Source organism: Ipomoea nil, unplaced genomic scaffold (assembly GCF_001879475.1).
Source record: "Ipomoea nil cultivar Tokyo-kokei standard unplaced genomic scaffold, Asagao_1.1 scaffold1576, whole genome shotgun sequence".
Classification (NCBI taxonomy): Eukaryota; Viridiplantae; Streptophyta; class Magnoliopsida; order Solanales; family Convolvulaceae; genus Ipomoea; species Ipomoea nil.
This window is the reverse complement of record NW_017618004.1, coordinates 2983485-3007447: the sequence shown is the minus strand read 5'-3', so window position 1 is coordinate 3007447 and position 23963 is coordinate 2983485. Positions and strand designations below refer to the sequence as shown.

Sequence of the window (23963 nt, the reverse complement as noted above, 5' to 3'; positions counted from 1 at the left end):
GTATATATAGGTGTTTAGATATAATTAAGGGTAACATTTATGGTTTTTATTATATTACCAACTAGTATTTGCACCCGTGCGATGCACGGAATGGATTTGTTGTAATATATTAAGAATATATGAATCGATATATAATTATTTAAATTAGAACATCAAATATTATATAGTACAATTAAAGATATAGTTTGGATCGTTTATATATTTTGATGTTATCATTGCTTGAATTTGTGCAAATAATTGCTCAAATTAATAGCTAATATCTAGATGTACGCATGCGGTGCTATAACTTTGAAGATTTTATTTATCATTGTTTAGTATTTTCATAAATTAGGCAAATGTGTTCGTTCTCTAACAACTCAGTTATAGAAATGAATTGTCATCCTTCTTCATTTGTATGGAAGATATATATATATATATATATATATATATATATATATATATATATTTGTCTAGATATATAGCAATTTTTTCATTTAAAAAAAAAACTTAATATCACCAATTATATTTACACATTATTGAAACCTCTTTGTAGACGACATTGGTAGTGGCAACACAATCTTGTTTATCTTCGTCTAGAGCTAACACCTTCAATCCATCAAGACGGGTTACTTGGGTGAAAATATATAATGGTAGAATATCATATCACTTAATTAGTTATCCTTTTATATTTTCAGTCAATTAGTAATATTAGATTCATTTTCAGCCATTTTTTTTATTATTTTCAGTCAATTAGTCAATTAGAATATCAAAATACAGGCATTCAAAAAAAGAATATCAAAATACAGTGATATTTTTACCTAATTTTCGTTCCATTTTTATTGATGATGTAGATATTATTATTGAAATATTTCCGTTCCATTTTTAAATTACATTTACTATTGTTTAAACTATGTATTTACTAACCAAGACTATGTGGTCTAATGGTACTTGGGTTGGACTTCCATTTGGAAGGTTGTGAGTTTGAGCCTCAGTGGAGGTGTTATTGGTTCTTTGTATTTCAGTATATGAACAAATATTACATTCTAATAAAAGCGAATACCAATTATTCATTTCCTTTTATATTTTCAGTCAATTAGTCATTTTATATTTTCAATCAATTATTCATTTTTATTTTTAGTCAATTAGTCACTTTTGGATCATTTTTTATTTGCAATCAATTATTAATATTCATTTCCTTTTATATTTTCAGTCAATTATTCGAGCCTTAGTGGAGGCGTTATTGGTTCTTTGTGTTTCAGTAGGTTGAGAAAGTATATGAACAAATATTACATTCTAATAAAAGCGAATACCAATTATTAATATTCATTTCCTTTTATATTTTCAGTCAATTATTCATTTTTATTTTCAGTCAATTAGTCATTTTATATTTTCAGTCAATTATTCATTTTTATTTTCAGTCAATTAGTCACTTTTGGATCATTTTTTATTTGCAATCAATTATTAATATTCATTTCCTTTTATATTTTCAGTCAATTATTCATTTTTATTTTCAGTCAATTAGTCAATTGGAAAATAGATGCAGTGATATTTTTACCTAATTTCCGTTCCATTTTAATTTGATGATGTATAATATTATTAATGAAATATTTTCGTTCCATTTTTAATTTACCTTTACTATATTTTAAAATATGCCTTTACTATTTGATGATGTAATATATTATTATTGAAATATTTCCTTTCCATTTTTAATTTTCCTTTACTTCTCAACAAAAACAAAAACAAAAAAAAACAAAAAAACAAAAAAACAAAAAAAAAACAAAAACAAAAAAAAAAAAAAAAAAAAGAGAGATTTCTCAATACTTGTCCACATTGATGGGCAAGCAATTATGTTTGTAAGAGGAGCATTGCTCATCTTATATAGAGTTTGAGCTCCTATTTCCAAATATTTTCAATCCCACATCATTTACAAAGGGAGCCGGTGCGCCGTTGCTCCCTTTTGTCTTTTTTTTTTTTTTTTTTTTAATTTTAATTGGGAAAATGACACTTTTTCTCCCTAAATTATATAGTTATAGCACATTTCCCCCCTGAGTTGTTCATGTAAGCACATTAGCCCCCTCAATTATTTTAAAAGTGGCAGTTTCTCCCCCCTGATATATAAAATTGACATTTCTACCCTTAAAGAAAACATTTTATTTATTTTTCTTCTCCAACAAATTATTGCTTATACGTTGGGATGATCACAGTTCGATTTGAACTGAACCGGACACTATAGAAATCGAATTGAAAATTTCCGGTTATGACTCAGATCCAGAACCCAATATTTGGATTTCAATTTATTAAAATTATGAATCGAAAAAATTGGATCCTGAACCGTGAACCGACAGTTTCAGGTCCGGTTCGCGATTTTGAACCGTCTTTATTTTAAAATTTTTATTTATTTTTTATTTTTTAAATAGTCTAAAATCAACAATAAATCTATTTTTTTTAGTTCGGAACATGAACCGGCCGTTCCGGTTCGCGATTTTAATAAACTCTAAATATCAGGTTTCGATTCTAAATTGTAATTGGAATATTTCAATTTAGTTGCTATAGTGTCTGTTCGGTTTGAACCGAATCGTGGTCATAATTTGTTGGAGAAGAAAAATAAATAAAATATTTTAAGGGGTCGTTTGGTTCACGGAATGTCAGATTACCTAGGGAATGTTAGATTGCTGGGAATGTTAGATTACTGGGAATGTTAGATTCCTGTGTTTGGTTAAAATTGGGGTATGTAATATAATCATGTTTGGTTTAGGGTTATCTTTATTCACACACTATAATATCCTTAACATATTTTCATATATTTTAATAAATTTAAAAATTAAAATAAATAAATAAGATAACGGTATCATATATAATTACATGATTTTAAAATATTAACTAAAATATTGAACTTGAGAAACAAAATTATTTTATATGCTAACCTAACATAATAAAAATAAAAAATATATAATTACAAAAATAATTATATATGTGTGTGTGTGTGTGAGAGAGAGAGAGAGAGATAAACTAACATAACCAAGGTTATCTTACATAACCTTAGAAATTGAAGGGAATCACATTCCCTTCAAAATCCTATGTGGAGGAAATGTGACATTCCTGGGGAATGTTAGATTCCCTGAGATAATGTGAACCAAACATAGAAATGTGAGCTTTGGAATGTCACATTCCCTTGGTTATGTTATATAACCTGAACCAAACGCCCCCTAAGGGTAAAATGTCCATTTAACATTTCAAGGGGAAAAATAGCCACTTAAATAATTCAGGGAGAAAAAGTGCTATAAGTATATAACATAGGGGGAAAAGTGTTATTTTCCCATTTTAATTTTATTTTGTATATCGTTTTGTTTGGATTATTATTATTATTATTATTATTGACAAATTCGGTAAAATTTTAACGAATTCACCATTTTAACAATTTATCTTTAATCAAAACACTAAAAATATTATTTCATAACTCAGTAATTTGCTCCAAAGTGCTAAAAACTAAAACAATACATACATTTTGGGTTAATCTTTCCCACCCCAACTAATAATAATAATAAATAATATATAATATTATATAATATATAATAAATAATAAATAATAAATAAAAACTAAAATAAGAAGACAAAACCAAGATTTCTTAAATAAGAACTTTTGACTTCTCAATACTTGTCACATTGCTGAAAAAACAATTATGTTTGTACCTCTTATATAGAGGAGCTCAAGAGCTCCTCTTTTCAAACATTTTCAATGTGGGATCAAAATGATCCCACATTATATACAAAGGGAGCCCATGGCTCCCCTTTATTTTTTATTTTTTTTGGTTAATTTAAATTTTATTGTGCATATAATTTTGTTAGGATTATTATTATTATTATTATTATTATTATTATTATTGTTGTTGTTGTTGTTGTTGTTGTTGTTGTTGTTGTTGTTGTTGTTGTTGTTGTTGTAATTTGATTATTTGGCAAATTCGTCAAAATTTTAAGAAATTTGCCTGTTTAACATTTTATATTTAATCAAAACAAAAAATATATATAATAAGTCAGTAATTTTGCTCCAAACTGCTAAAAACTAATACAACACATACATTTCGGATTAATCTTTCACAGCCCCCACTAATAATAAATAAATAAATAAAAACTAAAATAAGAATACAAAGTTAATTAAGGTTTCTTAAATAAGAACCTTTTGAATTCTCAAGCCCACATTGTTGGGCAATCAATTATGTTTGTAAGAGAAATATTGCTCATCTATATAAGATGAGCTCTCTCTTTTCAAACATTTTTCATGTGGGATCAAAATGATCCCACATCATTTACAAATGGAGCCAATGACTCCCGTTTGTCTTCTTTTTTTTTTTCTTTTTTTTTTTAATTCTAATTTTATTTTGTATATAGTTTTGTTTGGATTATTATTATTATTGTTATTATTATTATTATTAATTTATTATTATTATTGTTGTTGTTGTTGTTGTGTTGTTGTTGTAATTTGATTATTTGGCAAATTCGTCAAAATTTTATGAAATTCGCATGTTTAACATTTTATATTTAATCAAAACATAAAAAATATTATTTAATAACTTAGCAATTTGCTCCAAACTGATAAAAATTAAAACAACACATACATTTTGGGTTAATCTTTCCAGAACCCCCTAATAAATTTAAAAAAAAAATTTAAAAAAAAAAAACTAAAATAAGAAGCCATTAAGATAAGGTTTCTTAAATAAGAGCCTTTTGACACGTTGAGCTTCAATAGGTTGAGAAAGTTTATATGAGCAGATACTACATGTAACAGGGTGAATCGAATAGTTATGTTGTGAAACCGTGTCCACCTTGTAAGGTGGGCACAGTTCTATGTTCATAATTACTGAACTATATGCTCATAATTATAAAGTTAAATATTCATAATCTTTGAACTTCATATTCATAATTATTGAACTCTATATTCATAATTACAGAACTCTATGTTATTACTTACTGAACTATATGTTCATAATTATAAAGATATATATTCATAATTTTTGAACTTTATATTCACAATTATTGAATCTCTATAATCATAATTATATAACTATATGTTCATAATTACGTTCACAACACTATGTTCATAATTATAGAACTATATGTTCATAATTTTTGAACTATATATATTCATAATTATGAACAATTTTAGAACCATGTCTAGCTTGCAAGATGGACACGATTCCACAGCATAATTTGCCGGGTCAATAACACGGTGTCAATAAATGAATAAAATAAATGAATATTCAAAGTAATGTAAAACCATTAAATCTTTCAATTTAAACAAAAGGCAAAAATTTAAATATCATACATATTATTACCCATTATGCTATAATGTTATTACCTAATTAATATTTGTTCTACACGGTATTACCAATAAAATATTTAATTAATTGTCTGCAAAAGTTTGAGCGGAAAAAATAAAATAGGAGGATTTATATATATATATATATATATATATATATATATATATATATATATATATATAAGTTATTATTTTTATAATTAGGTATAATATTATTAAATTGAAATGATTTAAAATATATAAATCAACAATAAAAAAAATCTAATTAATTTTGGATATTAAAATCTATATATTTATATTAAAGGTGAAATTATAAATAATTAAGTTTCAATAAGTTTAGTTATTTCTTAAATTTATATTTTATAAAATATATAACCGAGATTAATATTTTTTCTATATACTAAGTTAGTTTGGAAGAATTTTTCATTTTTAGTCAATTATTAATAGTTATTTCTTTTTTTTTTTTCATTTTTGAAAATATTAATAGTCATTTCTTATTTCAATTGACCTAAATTTTTTGTCATTTTTATTCTTAGTCAATTATTCTTTTTTAATACATATTAATTAATTAGTTAATTATTAATAACAGCTTTTTTATATTTCCACTAACTTTACATTTTATAAAATATATAATCGAGATTAATATTTCTTTCTATCTCAGCTAAACGCTAAGATGCAAACTTCATTTTACATATTTATTAATACATTATACCAGTAATTTTTATATTTTTAGTAACTTATTAATATTCAAGTATTTATATTCATTTCATTTTTCAATTATCTTAATTTCAATGAAAATTTTTATATTTTCAGTAATTTATTAATATTCAAGCATTAATATTCATTTCATTTTCATTTTTTTAATCAAGTATTAATATTCATTTCATTTTTTACATTTGAGTCAATTTCGAAGCATTTTTAATTTTCAGTCAATTATTAATAGTCATTTCTTATTTCAATTGGCGTAAATTCCGTGCCGTTTTTATTCTCAGTTAATAATTATTTTTTAAATACCATAATTTCACCTATGAACATGGTGTTGATAAACGAATAAAACAAATGAATATTCAAAGTAATGTAAAACCATTAAATCTTTCAATTTATATAAAAGACAGAAATTTAAAATTTTAAATATAAAATATATATGCTTATTCATGCAGTTGACTGAATATGCTTATTACCAATTAATTATATTACCAATTATATTATAAATTATCATACATATTATTACTCATTATGCTATTATATTATTACCTAATTAATATCTGTTCTACGTGGTATTACCAATAGCATGTTTAATTAATTGACTTCAAAGCCCGCATGGGTAGCTCAACTGGTCATAGAGGTGAAACTTTGGAAAAATGACCAGGGATCGAGTCTTACCAGCGACAGTGTGGTAGCAACCTCTCAAAGTGGGGCTCCTTGTGCGCAGTGAGCACCGGTTTAGCTTTTGTGGTTCATGTTCAGTCTAGTCACTGATTTACATCTTCCCAAATGCTCTGTCGGGCATTAGGTATTGTTTTTATAATTAAGGTATAATATTAATATATTATTAAATTGAAATTATTTAAAATATATAGAACCACATTAAGAAAACTCTTATTAATTTCAGATATTAAAACTACATATTTATATTAAAGGTGAAATTATAAATAATTAAGTTTCATTTAATTTAGTTAATTCCTAAGTTATATATGGTTAGCAATGAATATTTTCTTATATTAGATTATGCTTATATATGGTTTGCCCGTATTAATCATCACTATATTAGATTAATATATAATATATATATATATATATATATATATATATATATATAATTAAATCTAACTATATGGATATTATTTATTCAATATTATTTAAAAGTATTACAATTATAGCTTTGTATATGAAAAACATTAAAATTTGAGTAGTTTAAATCAAAATTATTAAAAATAATGCGTATATAGTACAAAATAATTATACTTGCTTTAATAATTAATTATTAATATAATTTTCCAATATAAATTTACAATTATTAATAATTATTTATGGTAATTATTCGACATTAAAAAAAAAAAGATAAATAAAAAGAATAAGAAAAACAGAAGAGGAAAGAATATATAGATGCCATATGATATCTTACATAAGGTAAAGTGGTAAACTGATATCAAATTTAATTTAGAATTGTAGTAGGAATAGGAAAGTATGAAAGAATATTTGTAGTAGAGATTGTATTACCATATTTGTACAATTGTAGTACGAATAGGAATTGTACTTCCATATATTTTATAATATTACACAAACCTTAATAATGTAGGAGTGTTTTGGGCAGGAATTAAAATATAGGATTTTGTTTGTATATATAGTATAGATTATTGATTTTGTTTTAATAAAGCTTATTATTATTAAATTTGGGCGATTAATTATTAATATTCAATTTAGTTATATTATTTTCGCACAATCTTCCTTTTAAATTCTTTATTCTAAAGGCTGAACCTCAACCTTAAGGGCCCCCCACACCCCGGCCCAACAGAGCATTTTGGGCCCGACTGAACATGAACCATAGAGGCTAGACCGGTGCTCACTGCACACAAGAGCCCCCCTCACTTTGAGAGGTTGCTTCTAAAGGCTGAACCTCAACCTTAAGGGCCCCCCACACCCCGGCCCAACAGAGCATTTTGGGCCCGACTAAACATGAACTATAGAGGCTAGACCGGTGCTCACTGCACACAAGGAGCCCCCCTCACTTTGAGAGGTTGCTCGCACACTACCGCTGGTGAGACTCGATCCCTGGTCATTATTCCAAAGTTTCACCTCTATGACCAGTTGAGCTACCCATGCAGGCTCTTCCTTTTAAATTCTTGATACTACCGATTGTTTGTCATTTTCACTTTTTAATGGAAATATTCATATTATTAATAAAAGTTTGTGCTGGAAATTACACAGGAGAATTTTATTTGTATTAATACTATAGAAAATTTTAATTCCATTAGATTTTAAATAAATGTTACCATAACTATATGCAGTAACTTATAATATATAAATTTCTTACTTTAGTAATATTAATCATATGATAATCTATTTTATTAATAAAAAAAATAAAATCCTCCCTCCATAACACAAAGAAAACAATAAAAAACACCATCAGATACTCAATACTTAAAACATAACCCACAATATATTTTTAAAAAATTGAATGAACAAATAATCCATACTCTAAAAACAAAAAATATAAGAACATTGGTTTTTTTATAAGAATTTAATTACAGGAAATCAAGTTTAGGTCAATAAAAGCAAAAAATACTAAATGGTACTTTCAAGCATGCACATACATGGATATTTTAATCTACTGGCCTTTAATTCTTTCTCAAAATCAAAAGAAGTGTCTTCATCAGATGAAGAAGAACCGTTTTCATCCATAATGATATTCCTATTTCTGAGTCTCTCATCACCGTTCGGTACATCAATGATGTCTGGATTTCTGGGTCTTCCATTGTTCCCTTTGATCCTTATGATTGTGCCATTGCCAATATTTTTTTATTTGGGTTCAGTACAACGCGGATTTTTTTGGGAGGTTTCTCTAATTAAATTTTTGGTTAAAAATTTATATTTCTTTTGTATTTTATTTTATTACTTTTTTTATTTATACTAATATGTGAATGGAGTAACACAAAATCTGAAATTGTATTTGTTATTTATTTCTTCTTTTAAAATAATCATTATTTTTGTGTTTTACAAAAATTTAGAAAAAATTAAATATAGCGAGATTTTTAATAGGTTATACAAACACTCTACTCAAGTTGTGATATGTATATATATATATATATATATATATATATATATATATATATATATATATATATATATATTAATTATAAAAATGCTGTAAAATGAACTCTGCTTGTTAAAAAAAACATAGAACTTGAATGGCATGTACAAATCTCGAAATCAACATACTAACTCTAAGTTTCAGAAAATCTTACAAAATTATCAAAATTACCGTCTTTATCATCCTCAATCGTATCTCTACAATCTTCCATAAAAACAAAACCAATAGGGTTCTGTTACAAATGTTTTTCCTCCTCAATTTTCTTTTGTTGAAGGAGAGCCTCCTTAAGTATCTTCAAACTCATACCAAACGATATAAACTGCAAAATATATTGAAATACGTGAGAATATAGTTAGAAAAATATAGAAAATTCAAACAAAAAGAAAGTAGAGAGATGAGTCTGAGATTCTTTGATTGAAGAATCCCTTGTATTTATAGGTAGAAAATACTAATTCAAAAGAAAAGTATAATAATTTATTTATTTAAGGGAAAGTATAATAATTTATTTATTTAAGGTAATAACATTATTATTCTTATTATTATTATTATTCTTATTATTTATTTATTTATTTAATTTATTTATTTATTTAATTTCTATTTGACATTTACTTACCAAATAAGTTTTACTACAAAAGTTTTGGGGGAAAAATTTGTTAGGAGGATTTTACTTTTATATATATATAGACTTACCAAATAAGTTTTACTACAAAAGTTTTGGGGGGAAAATTTGTTAGGAGGATTTTACTTTTATATATATATAGATTACCAATTACCAATTACCAATTAAAATTAGAGTTACCATTTTACATTTGCTTACCAAAAAATTATATATAGATACTTAATTTATATTTGAAGAATATATTTACCTAATTTACTTTATATACAGTAATAAGTATGTCTACACATAAATGAATAATATATAATATATAATTTCAATATTTTGATATTTTTTTTTTGAGGGACAATATTTTGATAATTAATTAAATTAAAAAATTAGGATATTATATAAATGCCGCTAAGTTTTGGGGGAAAATTTATATGGTTTTTATAATAATAATAATATTATTATTATTATTATTATTATTATTATTATTTTATTATGCTTACATTATTTCATAAGATTTTTATTATACTTGAACAATAATATTTTCAATTATATTATAGAATATAATACCATACATAATATTACCAATTATGTAATATAACAATTAATAGATTTCATTTAATTTCCATTTGGCATTTACTTACCAAATAAACTTTACTACAAAAGTTTTGGGGGGAAAATTTGTTAGGAGGATTTTACTTTTATATATATATAGATATAGATATAGATATAGATTTATTGTTCATCTAATTCTATTAAAGGTATTTATTGTTCATCTAATTCTATTAAAGGTATTTATTGTTCATCTTTATAATTGTGGTCTTTAATATTGTTACAAAATTGTGCTTTTACTCATTTATTTTAGGAAAACAAAAGTCAAATAAACCCCTAAACTTTATTCAAAAAGTTAGACTTTTAAACTTTCAAAATTTATAATTAAATCCATAAACATATTATTTTGAATAATTGGTTGGTAACCTGTAATTACTCATCGTCGGAGAAGGCGAACAAATTAGTTGGGCTGGACCCTTTTCTACACAGGGGGCCAGCCTAGCCTACACAAACTGGCCCGTCTCGAGTTTGTCCAAAAACTATATAGCTCAGGAATCAAACCTCAACCTCTAAGTTAACTATTTACACCAATTTCAATCAAACACGCTAAACTTTTTGAACTAACACTATATATATATATATATATATATATATATATATATATATATATATATATATATATATATATATATATATATATATGGGCACGCTCTCATGCGAACGGCTGTCCAAGAGAGGAATGAGAACCATTCAGCGTTGTCCACGTGTCTAGATAAATGAATCGATGTAATTAAAAAAAAAAAAAAAAAAAAAAAACGACGCGGTGGCATTTTCGTAAATAACTTAAACTTTAGTGCATGTAAATGTATTATAAGTGCAAGTAGCTGATGCACATTTGCAAGTAAAACGTGAAGGTAAAATCTCTTACAAGTGCACCTACTTTCACTTATAAGTGCATGTAATTTTACCTTGTTAACATTCATGCACCTAGGTGCAACTACTTATAACTATATATGCACCTAGTTATAATGTTAGGTGCACTTAATTTTAATGCTCAGTGTAAATTTTACTTGCACTTGTAATACATTTTACCTGCACTTGTAATACATTTTACATACACTAAGGTGCACTATATGAAACTGCTACTTGCACTTGTAATACATTTTAGGAAAAATGACACTTTTCCCCTATGAGTTATATACTTATAGCACTTTTTCCCACTGAATTATTTAGGTGTCTGTTTTTTCCCCTGAAATGTTAAATAGACATATTTATTCTTAAAATAAATATTTCATTTATTTTTCTTCTCCAATAAATTATGACCACAATTTGGTTCAAACTAAACACAACCAAACCGAAATACTCTAATTACAATTTAGAACCAAATCCCTGATATTTAGAGTTTATTAAAATCGCGAACCGGGACGACCGGTTCATGTTCTGTACTGAAAAAAATTAAAATACATTTATTGTTGAATTTATATTATTTTAAAATAAAAAAATATAATATAAAATAAAGACGGTTCAAAATTGCGAACCGGATCCGGAACCATCGGTTCACGGTTCAAGATCCAGTTTTTTTTTATTCATAAATTTAATAAACTGAAATCCAAATATTGGGTTCTGAATCTGAATCATAACCGGAAATTTTTAATTCGATTGCTATAGTGTCTGGTTCAATTCAAATCAAACCGTGGCCATCTCTACGTATACACAATAATTTGTTGGAGAAGAAAAATAAATGAGTTAATACCCAAAATCGTCCTCGACTATAGTGATTTTTCTCAATTTCGTCCTAAACGACTTTGGTGACCTAATATCGTCTCAGACTTTTGTGTTTCGCTCAATTTAGTCCCAGATTTTTGTATTTTTGCTCAATTTAGTCCCTCATTTGTTATTCTGTCCATTTGGTGTTAAATAAATAGACAATTCAGTAATTTTAATATTGTCATCTCTTTACTCATAGACATGTGAATTGCGAATTTTTTTTTTTTTTTTTACGAATTACTCCTAGAATTACTCCTAAAACTGCGAATATAAAATTTGATTTGTAAGTTCGGGAGTAATTTTGGGTGTAATTCGTGCAAGAAAGAGGAATTTCGCACTTCACAAGTTGAAAGTAAAGATACATCAATATTGACATTACTGAATTGTCCCTTAATTTAACACCAATTTGACGGAATAACAAATGGAGGACTAAATTGAGCGAAACACAAAAGTCTGGGACAATATTAGGTCACCAAAGTCGTTTAGGACAAAATTGAGAAAAACCACTATAGTCGATGACGATTTTGGGTATTAAAATGTTTACTTTAAGGGTAGATATGTCAATTTAATATATCAGGGGGGTAAAATCGCCACTTTTAAAATAATTAAGGGGGCTAATGTGCTTACAGGAATAATTCAGGGGGAAAAGTGCTATAAGTATATAACTCAGGGGAAAAGTGTCATTTTCCCTACATTTTACTTGCACGTCGAAGTTCAATTATTTACAAAAATGCCACCATATATATTTTTTTAAAATCAATGTTTCTCATCCCTTAGGTCAGGACATTTGAACGGCACCCCTTAGGTCAGGACATTTGGACGGAACTGAATGGTTCTCACTTCTCTCTTGGACTGACAATTCACACCTGAACGCAATCCTATATATATGATCATATTCACATGAGAAAAACCTCACATGTGAGAATTGTAGACAAATCTAATCCGTCAATCTAGGACAATCAAATTCTAAAATCAATGAAAAAGGAGAAAAAAGTTTGTACTTGTCCATTTAGAAATATGTGATACTACAAGTGCATTTGAAAATGGTTTGGGTGCATGGAACACACTACTTGATTCTCATCACCTTTTTTCTCTTTGTCATTACAAGAATTTTTAAATGTGTCAGTTATTTGCAAATGTATTAATTGTACTTTTAATTATCCGCGAATGCATTATTAAATGATTTCAAATGCACTTTGAGCTATCATCTTTTTCATTAATTTTTCCACAATAAACAATAAAAAATAAAATATTTTCCCATCTCCACCTGGACCACCTTTGACTCTTGAGATCCACAATAAGATTTTTTAAAAAATCATGAATTTTTTGTTCGATGTAAAAAGAAAACAAAAAAACTTTATTATTATTTGTTTTTAAAATTCACATCAAATGAAGAACGTATATATATCCAATCCATATTCCATAACACTACCCAAAAATACCATATTCCAAGTTCCAACATTATCTTTAATATATTCCTGTTCCACTATGTCTATTTAAAAAAAAAAAATCAAAAAACTTAGGCAATCCCAATTTTACCGACTAATATTTTTCCAAAAAGTTGAACCCTACCCCTAAGGGCCCCACGCCCCGACCCGACAGAGCATTTGGGAGGTACCGACTAATATTAAATTTATAGAATCTCGTTAGAATTTATGCAGATGTAAACCGTGAATAGTACAATCAATACTCAATAATGTAGCTTAGAAAATATTTTCTGCACGTAAAGAATGGAAGGGGAAAAAAAGAAAAAGAAATTAACGTAGCACCAATAGGAATAGTACAGTTCTCCAATCCAATAAGAATCAATTGAATGCTTCAACAACGAAGACAATTAAGTTTCTAATTTAATATTCTACTGTATTTCACAAGAGCAAATTAAAGCAGGACAAACAAAACAAGGGAAAATGTAGTAGCTGCAATACAAGAGCGACTCCTGGGCGGCGGCGGCGACTCGGATTTCTTCCCGGAGTCGTTAACTTCCACGGTAGTATTCCTCACAACGAAATCGTGGCCTTTAGTGAACCAAAACAAGATCTTGTACCTTACCCTAGCAACCAAATCCACCCGGAAAACCGGGTTGGACTGGTTGAGAGCAGCCTCCCACGGCACTCCGCGAGTCTCAACCGCTCCAGATTTATCGGCTTTCTTGCCGTGGCCCTGGTAAAAGCCGGGAACGGTGGCGTTGGCGATGGGGAAACTGGTGTTTGGTCCGTAGAAGAAGCTGAGGTGGAGGTCGCTGTATTTGACGCCCTTGTCCTTCATCTTGTTGTTGAAATGGAGAGTGAAGAGGAGGGTGTGGTTGGATCTGGTGGAAGTTGAGTTAGTGGTTTTGTTGAGGGCTGGTAAGGAGAAGTGTTTTATGGAGTATGAGGGTTTGGTGGTGCGTAGGCTGAGCCAGATGAAGAGCGCTAAGAGGCCTAGAGTGAGTATGAACTTGGTGCAGCACTTGCAGCACTCGCATGCCGGACTGCCGTCCGACATGTCGGGAGAAGCGGCGGGTTAAGTTTTCCGGCGACTTATGGAGGAAGAGGAGGAGGAGAAAAGATGGTTAAGAAAAGGGGAGATTATGAGCTGAGGACTCCTCACTCCTCCCTCCTCCTCAGCTGTGAGGTTTTTACTGTTTTAAGTGCTTGGCAGTTTGGTACAATGACTCTGCTGTTTCTTGGGATTCTATGCTATAGAAATAGCCGCGTGAGAAATTTCTTAGTCTTGCCTAAAATATCCCAAAGTCAACTGCTTAGTTTCTCAATTCACCAGTTCCCGAGTAGACCTCAATGACCTCGCAATTTCCATCACTAAAGACATTCTAATTTGATAGTTAACTAATCTTAATATGCAACATTAATGAAGACGGCTAAGTACATCACTTCGTCGGAAAGTGATGAAATCAGCAACGAGAGAATCGACTGGTCCTGTTGGACCCAAGTCGCGAACGCCGGATTCGTCGTAGTGGAAGCAGCACCGGATTTGGAGGAAGCCGCGACATGGATGGCTGCCGTCGACATAGCCCAGAAGCCCCTGACCTCGGAGAAACGGGATTAATTGGGTGCACCAGAACAAATAATTCCATTTTGTGAATTTCATTGAGATGAAGTGGTGGTGTGATGCTAGGGAGGTGGGGGTGGCCGGCGCCGGAACAGCGGCGGTGACAGTCCTTTTGGAAGAGTTCGTTGACATTGGTTGATGGGTAGAGGGAGGATCGGGATATCTATCACTGATACCAGATGAGGTTTTGTTCAATATTCAAAATGTGAAAAGATAATACATGAATACTAATACAAACACAATTAGCGTAACTATACCTATAGAATAGGACATCTAGCTAAAATCATGTTTGACTAAACTATTTACACTCTAATATTCTAATAACTCTCACACGTATTTACCAAGGAGTAGTTCTATTATTTTCCATAAAGAAATACAACTATACCAGTATCCTCAAAGGACAACAACTTTAACCCAAAAAAAGTATAAATTTTTTTTTTAAAAATTCAGAGGGCAACTACATAGTAGTTTCCTAATTGCTAGTTGGAGAGCAAAATCCTATGACGTGGTCAGAGATAAGGCTCACTACCAACTCTGATTAGATGCCTCTAATGGAAGAAAACTTTGAAAGAACTAAATATGAAACAGTGCATGCCAAGGGGAGGAAAGTCAGGAAGATCATATTTAATTCCAAATATTTAAGTTGAAAAAGTCAATCAGGGAAGGAAAGAAACTAAAGTGTAATGTTTAAGTAATTATTAAGTAAGGACAAGCACAAAACTTGACAAATTGTATTTACATTATACTGAGCATAAAGAAAGCATGTTACTCATCATCCTTATAAGGGTACTCCTCGGGAACTTGCTTGAGCAACTTCAACTGCAACTCGAACACATCATCCCCTCGAAGCATATCACGGATCCAAGTGACCTCAGTTTTCATTGACACCTGAAAAGAAGAATAAAACAGGCAAATTTAGAAAGGGTGGTTTAATATAAAATCCACCACTCTCAGCATTTTCTTTTTAATCATACATCCTCAGGGTCCACCCGTTTCTTTTCCAGGGGTTTCGCCCTGCAAGTATTGTGATCTATCAAACTTCCACCCCCACCCTCCGCCACCACCACCTTTGAACACTTCAGACTACTGCTAAATGATGGCTTTTTACCATGTAAAAGGACACACCAGTTACCAACGGGTTTCCATCTTTTCACACTTAAACAGTTAAACCATCAAACCTTGCCCATCACAGCTCTCTTCAGTTGCTGCATATTTATCTCCTTTGCCATATATTGTACTATTTTGGTTAGATGATGTCCTCCTTAATCACAGAATATATTCAATCAATCTGGAAAACCTGAAATCTCAAACTGAAATTTGATACCCCAGGTTGGATTTCAAAAGGTTTGATTCAGAAATCTGGTGGAGTATTTGCCTCAAAGTTTGATTTGGAAATTGATTATGGATGCCAATCAAAAACCAACCTCTGGTACCAGAAATTTGATAGTGGCCTTGTTTGGTAAATAGCGGATCCGCCATTTTTGGTAGATCAGCAGTTTGGAGCAAGTTTTTGTTCCAAACGCTTCTTTTAGCAGTGTTTGGGTCTAGCGTTTTTGGAGAAAGAATTCACTTTCCTCAAAACGCCCCCTCATACAATTTTTTATTTTTTTTAAAGGCTCCATTTATGTTGCCCATCCGATGTTGGAACATCGGATGGCAGACTTCCAGGAGAGAGGCGCGTTGAGCTCCTTTTATAGAGGAGCTCAATGCCCCTTTCTCCTGGAATTTTCGATGTGGGACAATATGTACAAAGCTCAACGTGGCTCCCCTTTGTCTTGTTTTTTTTTTGTTGGGTATTATTATTATTGTTGTTGTAGTGTTTTTATTATTTTTATTTTATTATTACATAATAATAATAATAATAATAATAATAATAATAATAATAATAATAATAATAATAATAATAATAATAATAATATGAATGCCCTTATAGGTCTTTTTACATGTTAACCACTAATAGTAAACAACTATGATACAATCCGCTAACCGCTAACACAATTCGCTAACGGCTAACCGTCGATTGCCAAACAAGGCAAGCATATAAGAATTATATATTTATAATTGAACCGTCAAGGTCCTGAGTATTGATTATCTCTAATTTCAATGACTTGTTCTTATTGCACTGAATATAGAAGGAACAATTTGACAGATGATGGAAAATTCAAGTTGTGCTAATGTGAATATTTTCCCTAATGTCATATCTTAAGGAACAATTTGAGTTTTCAAAGGCGTCAGAGATAAGGCTCACTACCAACTCCAAAATTGGTAGCCATATTGTTTTGGGTACCCATAAACATGAGCTGGAAACCCAAAAATTTCCACTATGCAAGCTAAAGCTCGGATCTAGAATCAGATGGGGGAAAACATATCAAATAAAAGCTTGCACAGACATGCACTAGAAGTCTCTAGAAAGTTCATTATAAGTTAAGTGCACAAGAGGTCAGATGAATATTGAAAGAAACTCACCATCTCTAATGCCCCCCTGACAACTCCACTTAAGATATTGCAATAATATAGACCTTGACAAGTATCAGGAAGCTCAACAAAGTCCACCAGTGGGTTGTCCTCAAGAATTAGACTGCAGGTTGTTCCATCCGCATCCCAATTGGACACAGTTGCTGTGACACCCAAGAACATTTTAAAACCAACCTGTTCAAGGAAAAACAAAAACTTATCAGCACCTGATGTTCTCATTGAATTTAAGGTTATAGACTAATAGCATGAAGATTCCAGAGAACCATTTAAGGAAAATAAAAATAATAAGTAGATAAACAAAGAAAATAACCAGTCCAGAAACCAGCCTATACTTTACTGACTTTAGTTTTCCAGACAAAAGGATGTGCATAATGTGTATATATCAAACAGTTCACAGTTTACACAAGACAAAACCCAAAACCATTCTATTGAATATTGGTGTTGAAAAAATAAAAAAGATACCTTGGCAATGACTTCAGCCGTTTCCTTGAAATCCACACATCTAGAAACATTCGACTTTGCAAGGAACTCATCAATTAGCCGAACTCCAATGTTATACCCCCTGCAATGCAAGAGAATATATACAACAAATACAATAGTAAGAACAATTTGAAATCAATTATATATGGCGTTTATTTACCAATTCATTTCCAAAACCTAAAATCACAGCTAAGTATAGTGAGCAAAACTAAAAAGTAAAGAAAATGAAGCAAATGACTGAAGAGACAAGAAAAAATACATTTGATCAAGCTGCTTGTTGACTTCATCAACCTCCTCCAGATCGGTGAGCAGTTGACGCACGATCGCGCCATACGTTAGAGTGAAGAGCTCCGCGTTCTGGATCACAAATGATTCGAAGCGAACAAACAGATGTTAAGACATTCAATTGTAAGCTGGTAACAAAAGTATAACATTTCATTCAAATTTTAATTTGCAATACCACTCGCTCTACGTTGGCGAAAATGGCGTCTCCAGATCTGGGGGCGACGGGAGCCATGGAAGCCTTCGATCCGAGCTGCTACTCTTAATTTAGTACAAACTACAAAGTATGTGGGATTTCGAGTGTGCTTTCGACTTCGACTTCGATTTCGATCCCTGTATTAGCACAAAAGGGGAAGGAGCGGGTCGGGCTCAATTCGGTTTCATCCATTACCGAATCGGCCCAAATGTTTGGGCTTTTCTTTATTTTCGATTTCTTGACCCGTCTGGGATTTTTGGTGATAAATAAAGTATTGGTTTTTTTTTTAAAGTATTACCGACTCTGTTATAAATATTGGGTTGTTTTACTCATTTTTGTTTGTTCATATTAATGCTTTGGATGTCATTATATTATGATTGATTTTTTGTTTTTTTTTTTGTTTTTTAAAAATATTTTTAAAACATTTATTCTCATAATAAAGTCATACAGAACCAAACATCAATATTGATAATCACTTGAATTTCATCCTATTATCAACTGATTTTGATTCTTATATGCGAACCAAACACACACTTAGTAATTATTTTATATTACATAGGCATGAATTGATGATAATGTATTTAATATACATACAAATTAATGGTATTTAGAATTATTATTATTATTATTAGGGAAAATAGCACTTTTTCCCCCTAAGTTATATACTTATAGCATTTTTTCCCCCTCAATTATTTATGTAAGTACATTAGCCCCCTCAATTATTTTAAAAGTGGTGGTTTTTCCCCCTGATATATTAAATTGACATTTCTACCCTTAAAGTAAACATTTTATTTTTTTACTTCTCCAACAAATTATTGTGTATATGTAGCAATGACCACGGTTCGGTTCGAACTAAACCGCACACTATAGCAATCGAATTAAAACTTTTCGGTTATAATTCAGATCTAGAATCCAATATTTGAATTTCAATTTATTAAATTTATGAACCAAAAAAACTGGATCATGAACCGTGAACCGGCGATTATAGATCCGGTTCGCAATTTTGAACCGTCTTTATTTTAAAATTTTATTTTATTTTTTATTTTAAAATAGTCTAAATTCAACAATAAATGTAATTTATTTTTTCAGTTCGGAACATGAACTGGCCATTCCGGTTTGCGATTTTAATAAACTCTAAATATCGCATTTTGATTCTAAATTGTAATTGGAATATTTTGGTTTGGTTGGTATAGTATCTGTTTGGTTTGAACCAAATTATAGTAATAATTTGTTGGAGAAGAAAAATAAATGAAATATTTATTTTAAGAGTAAATATGTCCATTTAATATTTTAGGGGGAAAAGAACCACTTAAATAATTCAAGGAGAAAAAGTGCTATAAGTATATAACTCAGGGAGAAAAAGTGTCATTTTCCCTTATTATATATATATATATATATATATATAAATAAAAAAATGAATAGTATAAAACAAATTTATAAATTTTGCCGGATCGGATAATTATGAAGCGCGTAGGTTTTGAAGTCAAAATCGGCTACTTGCCAAATTGCAATTTCCGAACCTAATAATCTCCACCACGCAAAGAAAATCCGACAAATAATGCAAGCCGTTGCGTGTGGTATTGATCAATACACGTAATATCCAACACGTGTCCCTCCTTCATAGGTCAACAAGATAAGCACTTTCTTCGCAAGGCGGTCGAGACACGCCTTTATAATCTTCTCCTCCCTCGCCCTTTCTCATCCATCATACGATTTCTCTATTCTATCCAAATTTCTTCCTCCTCAAAACCTTCTCTCAAGGTAACCACAGTTTTCTCAATCTTCCTTCCTTTTTGTTTATTGTTATTATTGTTAATGTTAATTGTTAATTTTCTGTGTTATTCTTATTCGTGATTCGTGAATTGGGGATCTGGGGGTTGTGTTCTTTGATCTTCATAAATTGCAATTGGTTTTAGGGTTTTTTTTTTTTTTTTTTTTTTTTGGATTGAATTGGTGTTAATTGAGGATGTTTTATGTTTGTATTTGATGGTTAATTTGATTTTGTATTTGGATATATACAGATGCAGATCTTTGTGAAAACCCTAACCGGCAAGACCATCACTCTCGAGGTCGAGAGTTCCGACACCATCGATAACGTTAAGGCTAAGATCCAGGACAAGGAAGGAATTCCCCCAGACCAGCAAAGGCTGATCTTCGCCGGGAAGCAGCTCGAGGACGGCCGCACCCTCGCCGATTACAATATCCAGAAGGAGTCAACCCTCCATCTGGTGCTCCGTCTCAGGGGTGGGATGCAGATCTTCGTGAAAACCCTAACCGGCAAGACCATAACTCTCGAGGTCGAGAGTTCCGACACCATCGACAACGTCAAGGCCAAGATCCAGGACAAGGAGGGAATTCCACCAGACCAGCAAAGGCTGATCTTCGCCGGAAAGCAGCTTGAGGACGGCCGTACCCTGGCCGATTACAACATCCAGAAGGAGTCAACTCTCCACTTGGTGCTCCGTCTCAGGGGTGGGATGCAGATCTTCGTGAAAACCCTCACGGGTAAGACAATCACCCTGGAAGTTGAGAGCTCCGACACCATTGACAACGTCAAGGCCAAGATCCAGGACAAGGAGGGTATCCCACCAGACCAGCAGAGGCTGATCTTCGCCGGAAAACAGCTCGAGGATGGCCGAACCCTCGCCGATTACAACATCCAGAAGGAATCCACCCTCCACTTGGTTCTCCGTTTGAGGGGTGGCATGCAGATCTTTGTCAAGACCCTTACCGGCAAGACAATCACTCTCGAGGTGGAAAGCTCCGACACCATTGACAACGTCAAGGCAAAAATCCAGGACAAAGAAGGAATCCCCCCAGATCAGCAGAGGCTTATCTTCGCTGGAAAGCAGCTCGAAGATGGCCGAACCCTGGCCGATTACAACATTCAGAAGGAGTCTACCCTTCATTTGGTGCTGAGGCTGAGGGGTGGGATGCAGATCTTTGTCAAGACCCTCACCGGCAAGACAATCACCCTTGAGGTGGAAAGCTCCGACACTATTGACAATGTCAAGGCAAAAATCCAGGACAAAGAAGGAATCCCCCCAGATCAGCAGAGGCTTATCTTTGCTGGAAAGCAGCTCGAGGATGGCCGCACCCTGGCCGATTACAACATCCAGAAGGAGTCTACCCTTCATTTGGTGCTCCGTTTGAGGGGTGGGATGCAGATTTTTGTGAAGACCCTGACTGGAAAGACCATTACTTTGGAGGTGGAAAGCTCTGATACTATTGACAATGTGAAGGCCAAGATTCAAGACAAGGAGGGTATCCCACCAGACCAGCAGAGGTTGATCTTTGCTGGAAAGCAGTTGGAAGATGGAAGGACTCTGGCTGATTATAACATCCAGAAAGAGTCCACCCTGCACCTTGTTCTCCGTCTCCGTGGTGGTTTCTAAAGAGCCTCACTGTCCTGTTTGAATTGCTTGGTTTGTGTGTTAAGTGCCAAAGCTATAGTAACTTGGCACTGCTGGTGAATTGTGTTTGTTTTGCTTTTGGTTGATGAACCCATGAAGGTTATGTTTCCTTGAATAATAATAATAATAATAATAGCATTACTATTATTATTATTAGGTCCTACTATTTTGTTAGCCCCATTTGTTCTGAACTCTGTTTACTTTTAGTTTAATGTTATTAATATATTTTACCAGGTAAAATGTAATACTATTTTATAGAATACTTTCGTTAAAAATGAGTGTTACCTTCATATCTATCTCAAGTAGTAATCAATTTGAGATCCGTCTACTGGGAGCAACATAGCATTGGCCTTCACGAGAAGGAAGGGACATTATTGCTCCAACCGTGGCAGGAGACATTTTTATAAATAATAATCTGAACTTTATAAATAATTTGAACTTACGTGCAGCAACATAGCTAACAATAAAGACTACATCTCTAGGCTCTAGCCAACAATAAGTGCTTTGATGTAATTTGATTATAATTGTATTGCAATTTGTTTAGTCAACAATAAGTGCCTTTTTGGTTGGATGTAATTTAAATGTAATTACATTGCAATTCACTTTTCCCATCAATTACGTTATTCAATTGAATATAATTCATGGACCTTATTTAAGAATTACAATTCAGTGGTGAAATGGAGAAATATATTATTGTGAAGACATTTTTACCATTATCATTACTTATCTCATGTCGCCCACCGAATTACAATTTATTCTCCCTAATTCCTTTCTTCCAACTAAACCGGTAAAGACTTCATCTCATACTATGTGAAACTACAAAGAAAGGTTTACTTTTTACAAGGCGTTTAAGTTGGAAGAAGAGAATTAAGAAAAAACGAGTAGTAATTTTGTTGGAAAGGAATTTAAATTATATTGTTTGATAGGAAAAAATATAATAATTCTTAAATTACATTGTTTGATAGGGAAGAATAAAATGATTGGGAATGCGAAGAAGTAAATAAAAGTTAAAATGTTTTTGTATAATAATAATAATATAATAATAAATAACAATCATAAGTGATAATTTAATATGCAATTACAATCACACAAATCAAACCATAGAATTGTAATTCCATCCTACCAAAACACCACATTAAAGTGCAATGAAGAATTGAAAAGTGCTATTTGAAACTAGCGACCACTCTAGAGTTCCCAGGAAATCATTATTGCATGTACCATGATTCACACAATTATGTGGATCATAAATAAAAATTACATTTTTAATATACTAAAGCTACATTATTTATGTACGTATAAGGTATATTTTTTGAAAGTACATTTTTAATAGACTAAGAATACATTATTTTATATAATGTATTTTTAATACAAAAATAATGTACTTTTAATATATTAAAAATTACCTGATATTCATGGTCCACACAATAATTTGCCCCGTTGAGAGTGTGGGCCGATGTTCTCTTTTCACCCTTTTTTCTTCCTCACATATTTTTTGGTTAAATTTTTTGACAAAAACTAGCATGATAGAAAAACTCAAATCTCCTCCCTCCTAGACTCGATTAATCACAAACCCTTAAAAACTTAACTAAAGCAATCTAATGGATATGCTCTTATTAATACGGAGTGTTATTATCAAAAGAAGAAAAATAAAGATAAAAAAGGAGTAAAAGATGCTTAATTATATAAATGACTAAGAACATCCCAAGGAAAGAACCCCAATGCCATGTGGAATTTATATGAAAGTTTATAAAAAAAGGAATTTATGAGATTTTGTAATATTTATAAGTTGACATGTTATTTTTTTATTTTGTTATTTTTATTTAACTAGTATTTGCGCCCGTGCGTTGCACGGAATGAATTTGTTATAATATTTTATAAATATTTAGATCGATATACAATTGTATAAATTATAACATCGAATATTATATAATATAATTGAAGAATTGAGTTGCACCGATTATGTTTTCTGATGTTATCAATGCTTGAATTTGAGTAAATAATTGCCCAATTAATAGCTAACGTGTAGATATACGCATTCGGTG

The 23963-nt window shown here is 30.9% G+C and overlaps 3 protein-coding genes across 3 annotated transcripts; 1 reads left to right on the top strand and 2 right to left on the bottom strand.

The window, feature by feature from the left end:
• Window positions 1-13758: 13758 nt before the first annotated feature.
• Window positions 13759-14800, bottom strand: LOC109190765 (protein NDR1-like). The gene is made up of 2 exons (XM_019341352.1): window positions 14678-14800; window positions 13759-14586 (listed from the first exon to the last, which is right to left on the bottom strand). The coding sequence occupies exon 2, from the start codon at window positions 14509-14511 to the stop codon at window positions 13906-13908; it is 606 nt and encodes a 201-aa protein (XP_019196897.1). The 5' UTR covers window positions 14512-14586; window positions 14678-14800; the 3' UTR covers window positions 13759-13905.
• An 875-nt stretch (window positions 14801-15675) lies between these two features.
• Window positions 15676-18641, bottom strand: LOC109190766 (trafficking protein particle complex subunit 3). Its single transcript, XM_019341353.1, has 5 exons — window positions 18491-18641; window positions 18290-18387; window positions 18013-18112; window positions 17542-17724; window positions 15676-15963 (listed from the first exon to the last, which is right to left on the bottom strand). Exons 1-5 carry the CDS (start codon window positions 18545-18547, stop codon window positions 15841-15843), a joined length of 561 nt encoding a protein of 186 aa, XP_019196898.1. The 5' UTR covers window positions 18548-18641; the 3' UTR covers window positions 15676-15840.
• Window positions 18642-20135: 1494 nt separating this feature from the next.
• Window positions 20136-22181, top strand: LOC109190585 (polyubiquitin). Its single transcript, XM_019341098.1, has 2 exons — window positions 20136-20269; window positions 20530-22181. The coding sequence occupies exon 2, from the start codon at window positions 20530-20532 to the stop codon at window positions 21901-21903; it is 1374 nt and encodes a 457-aa protein (XP_019196643.1). The 5' UTR covers window positions 20136-20269; the 3' UTR covers window positions 21904-22181.
• Window positions 22182-23963: the final 1782 nt, after the last annotated feature.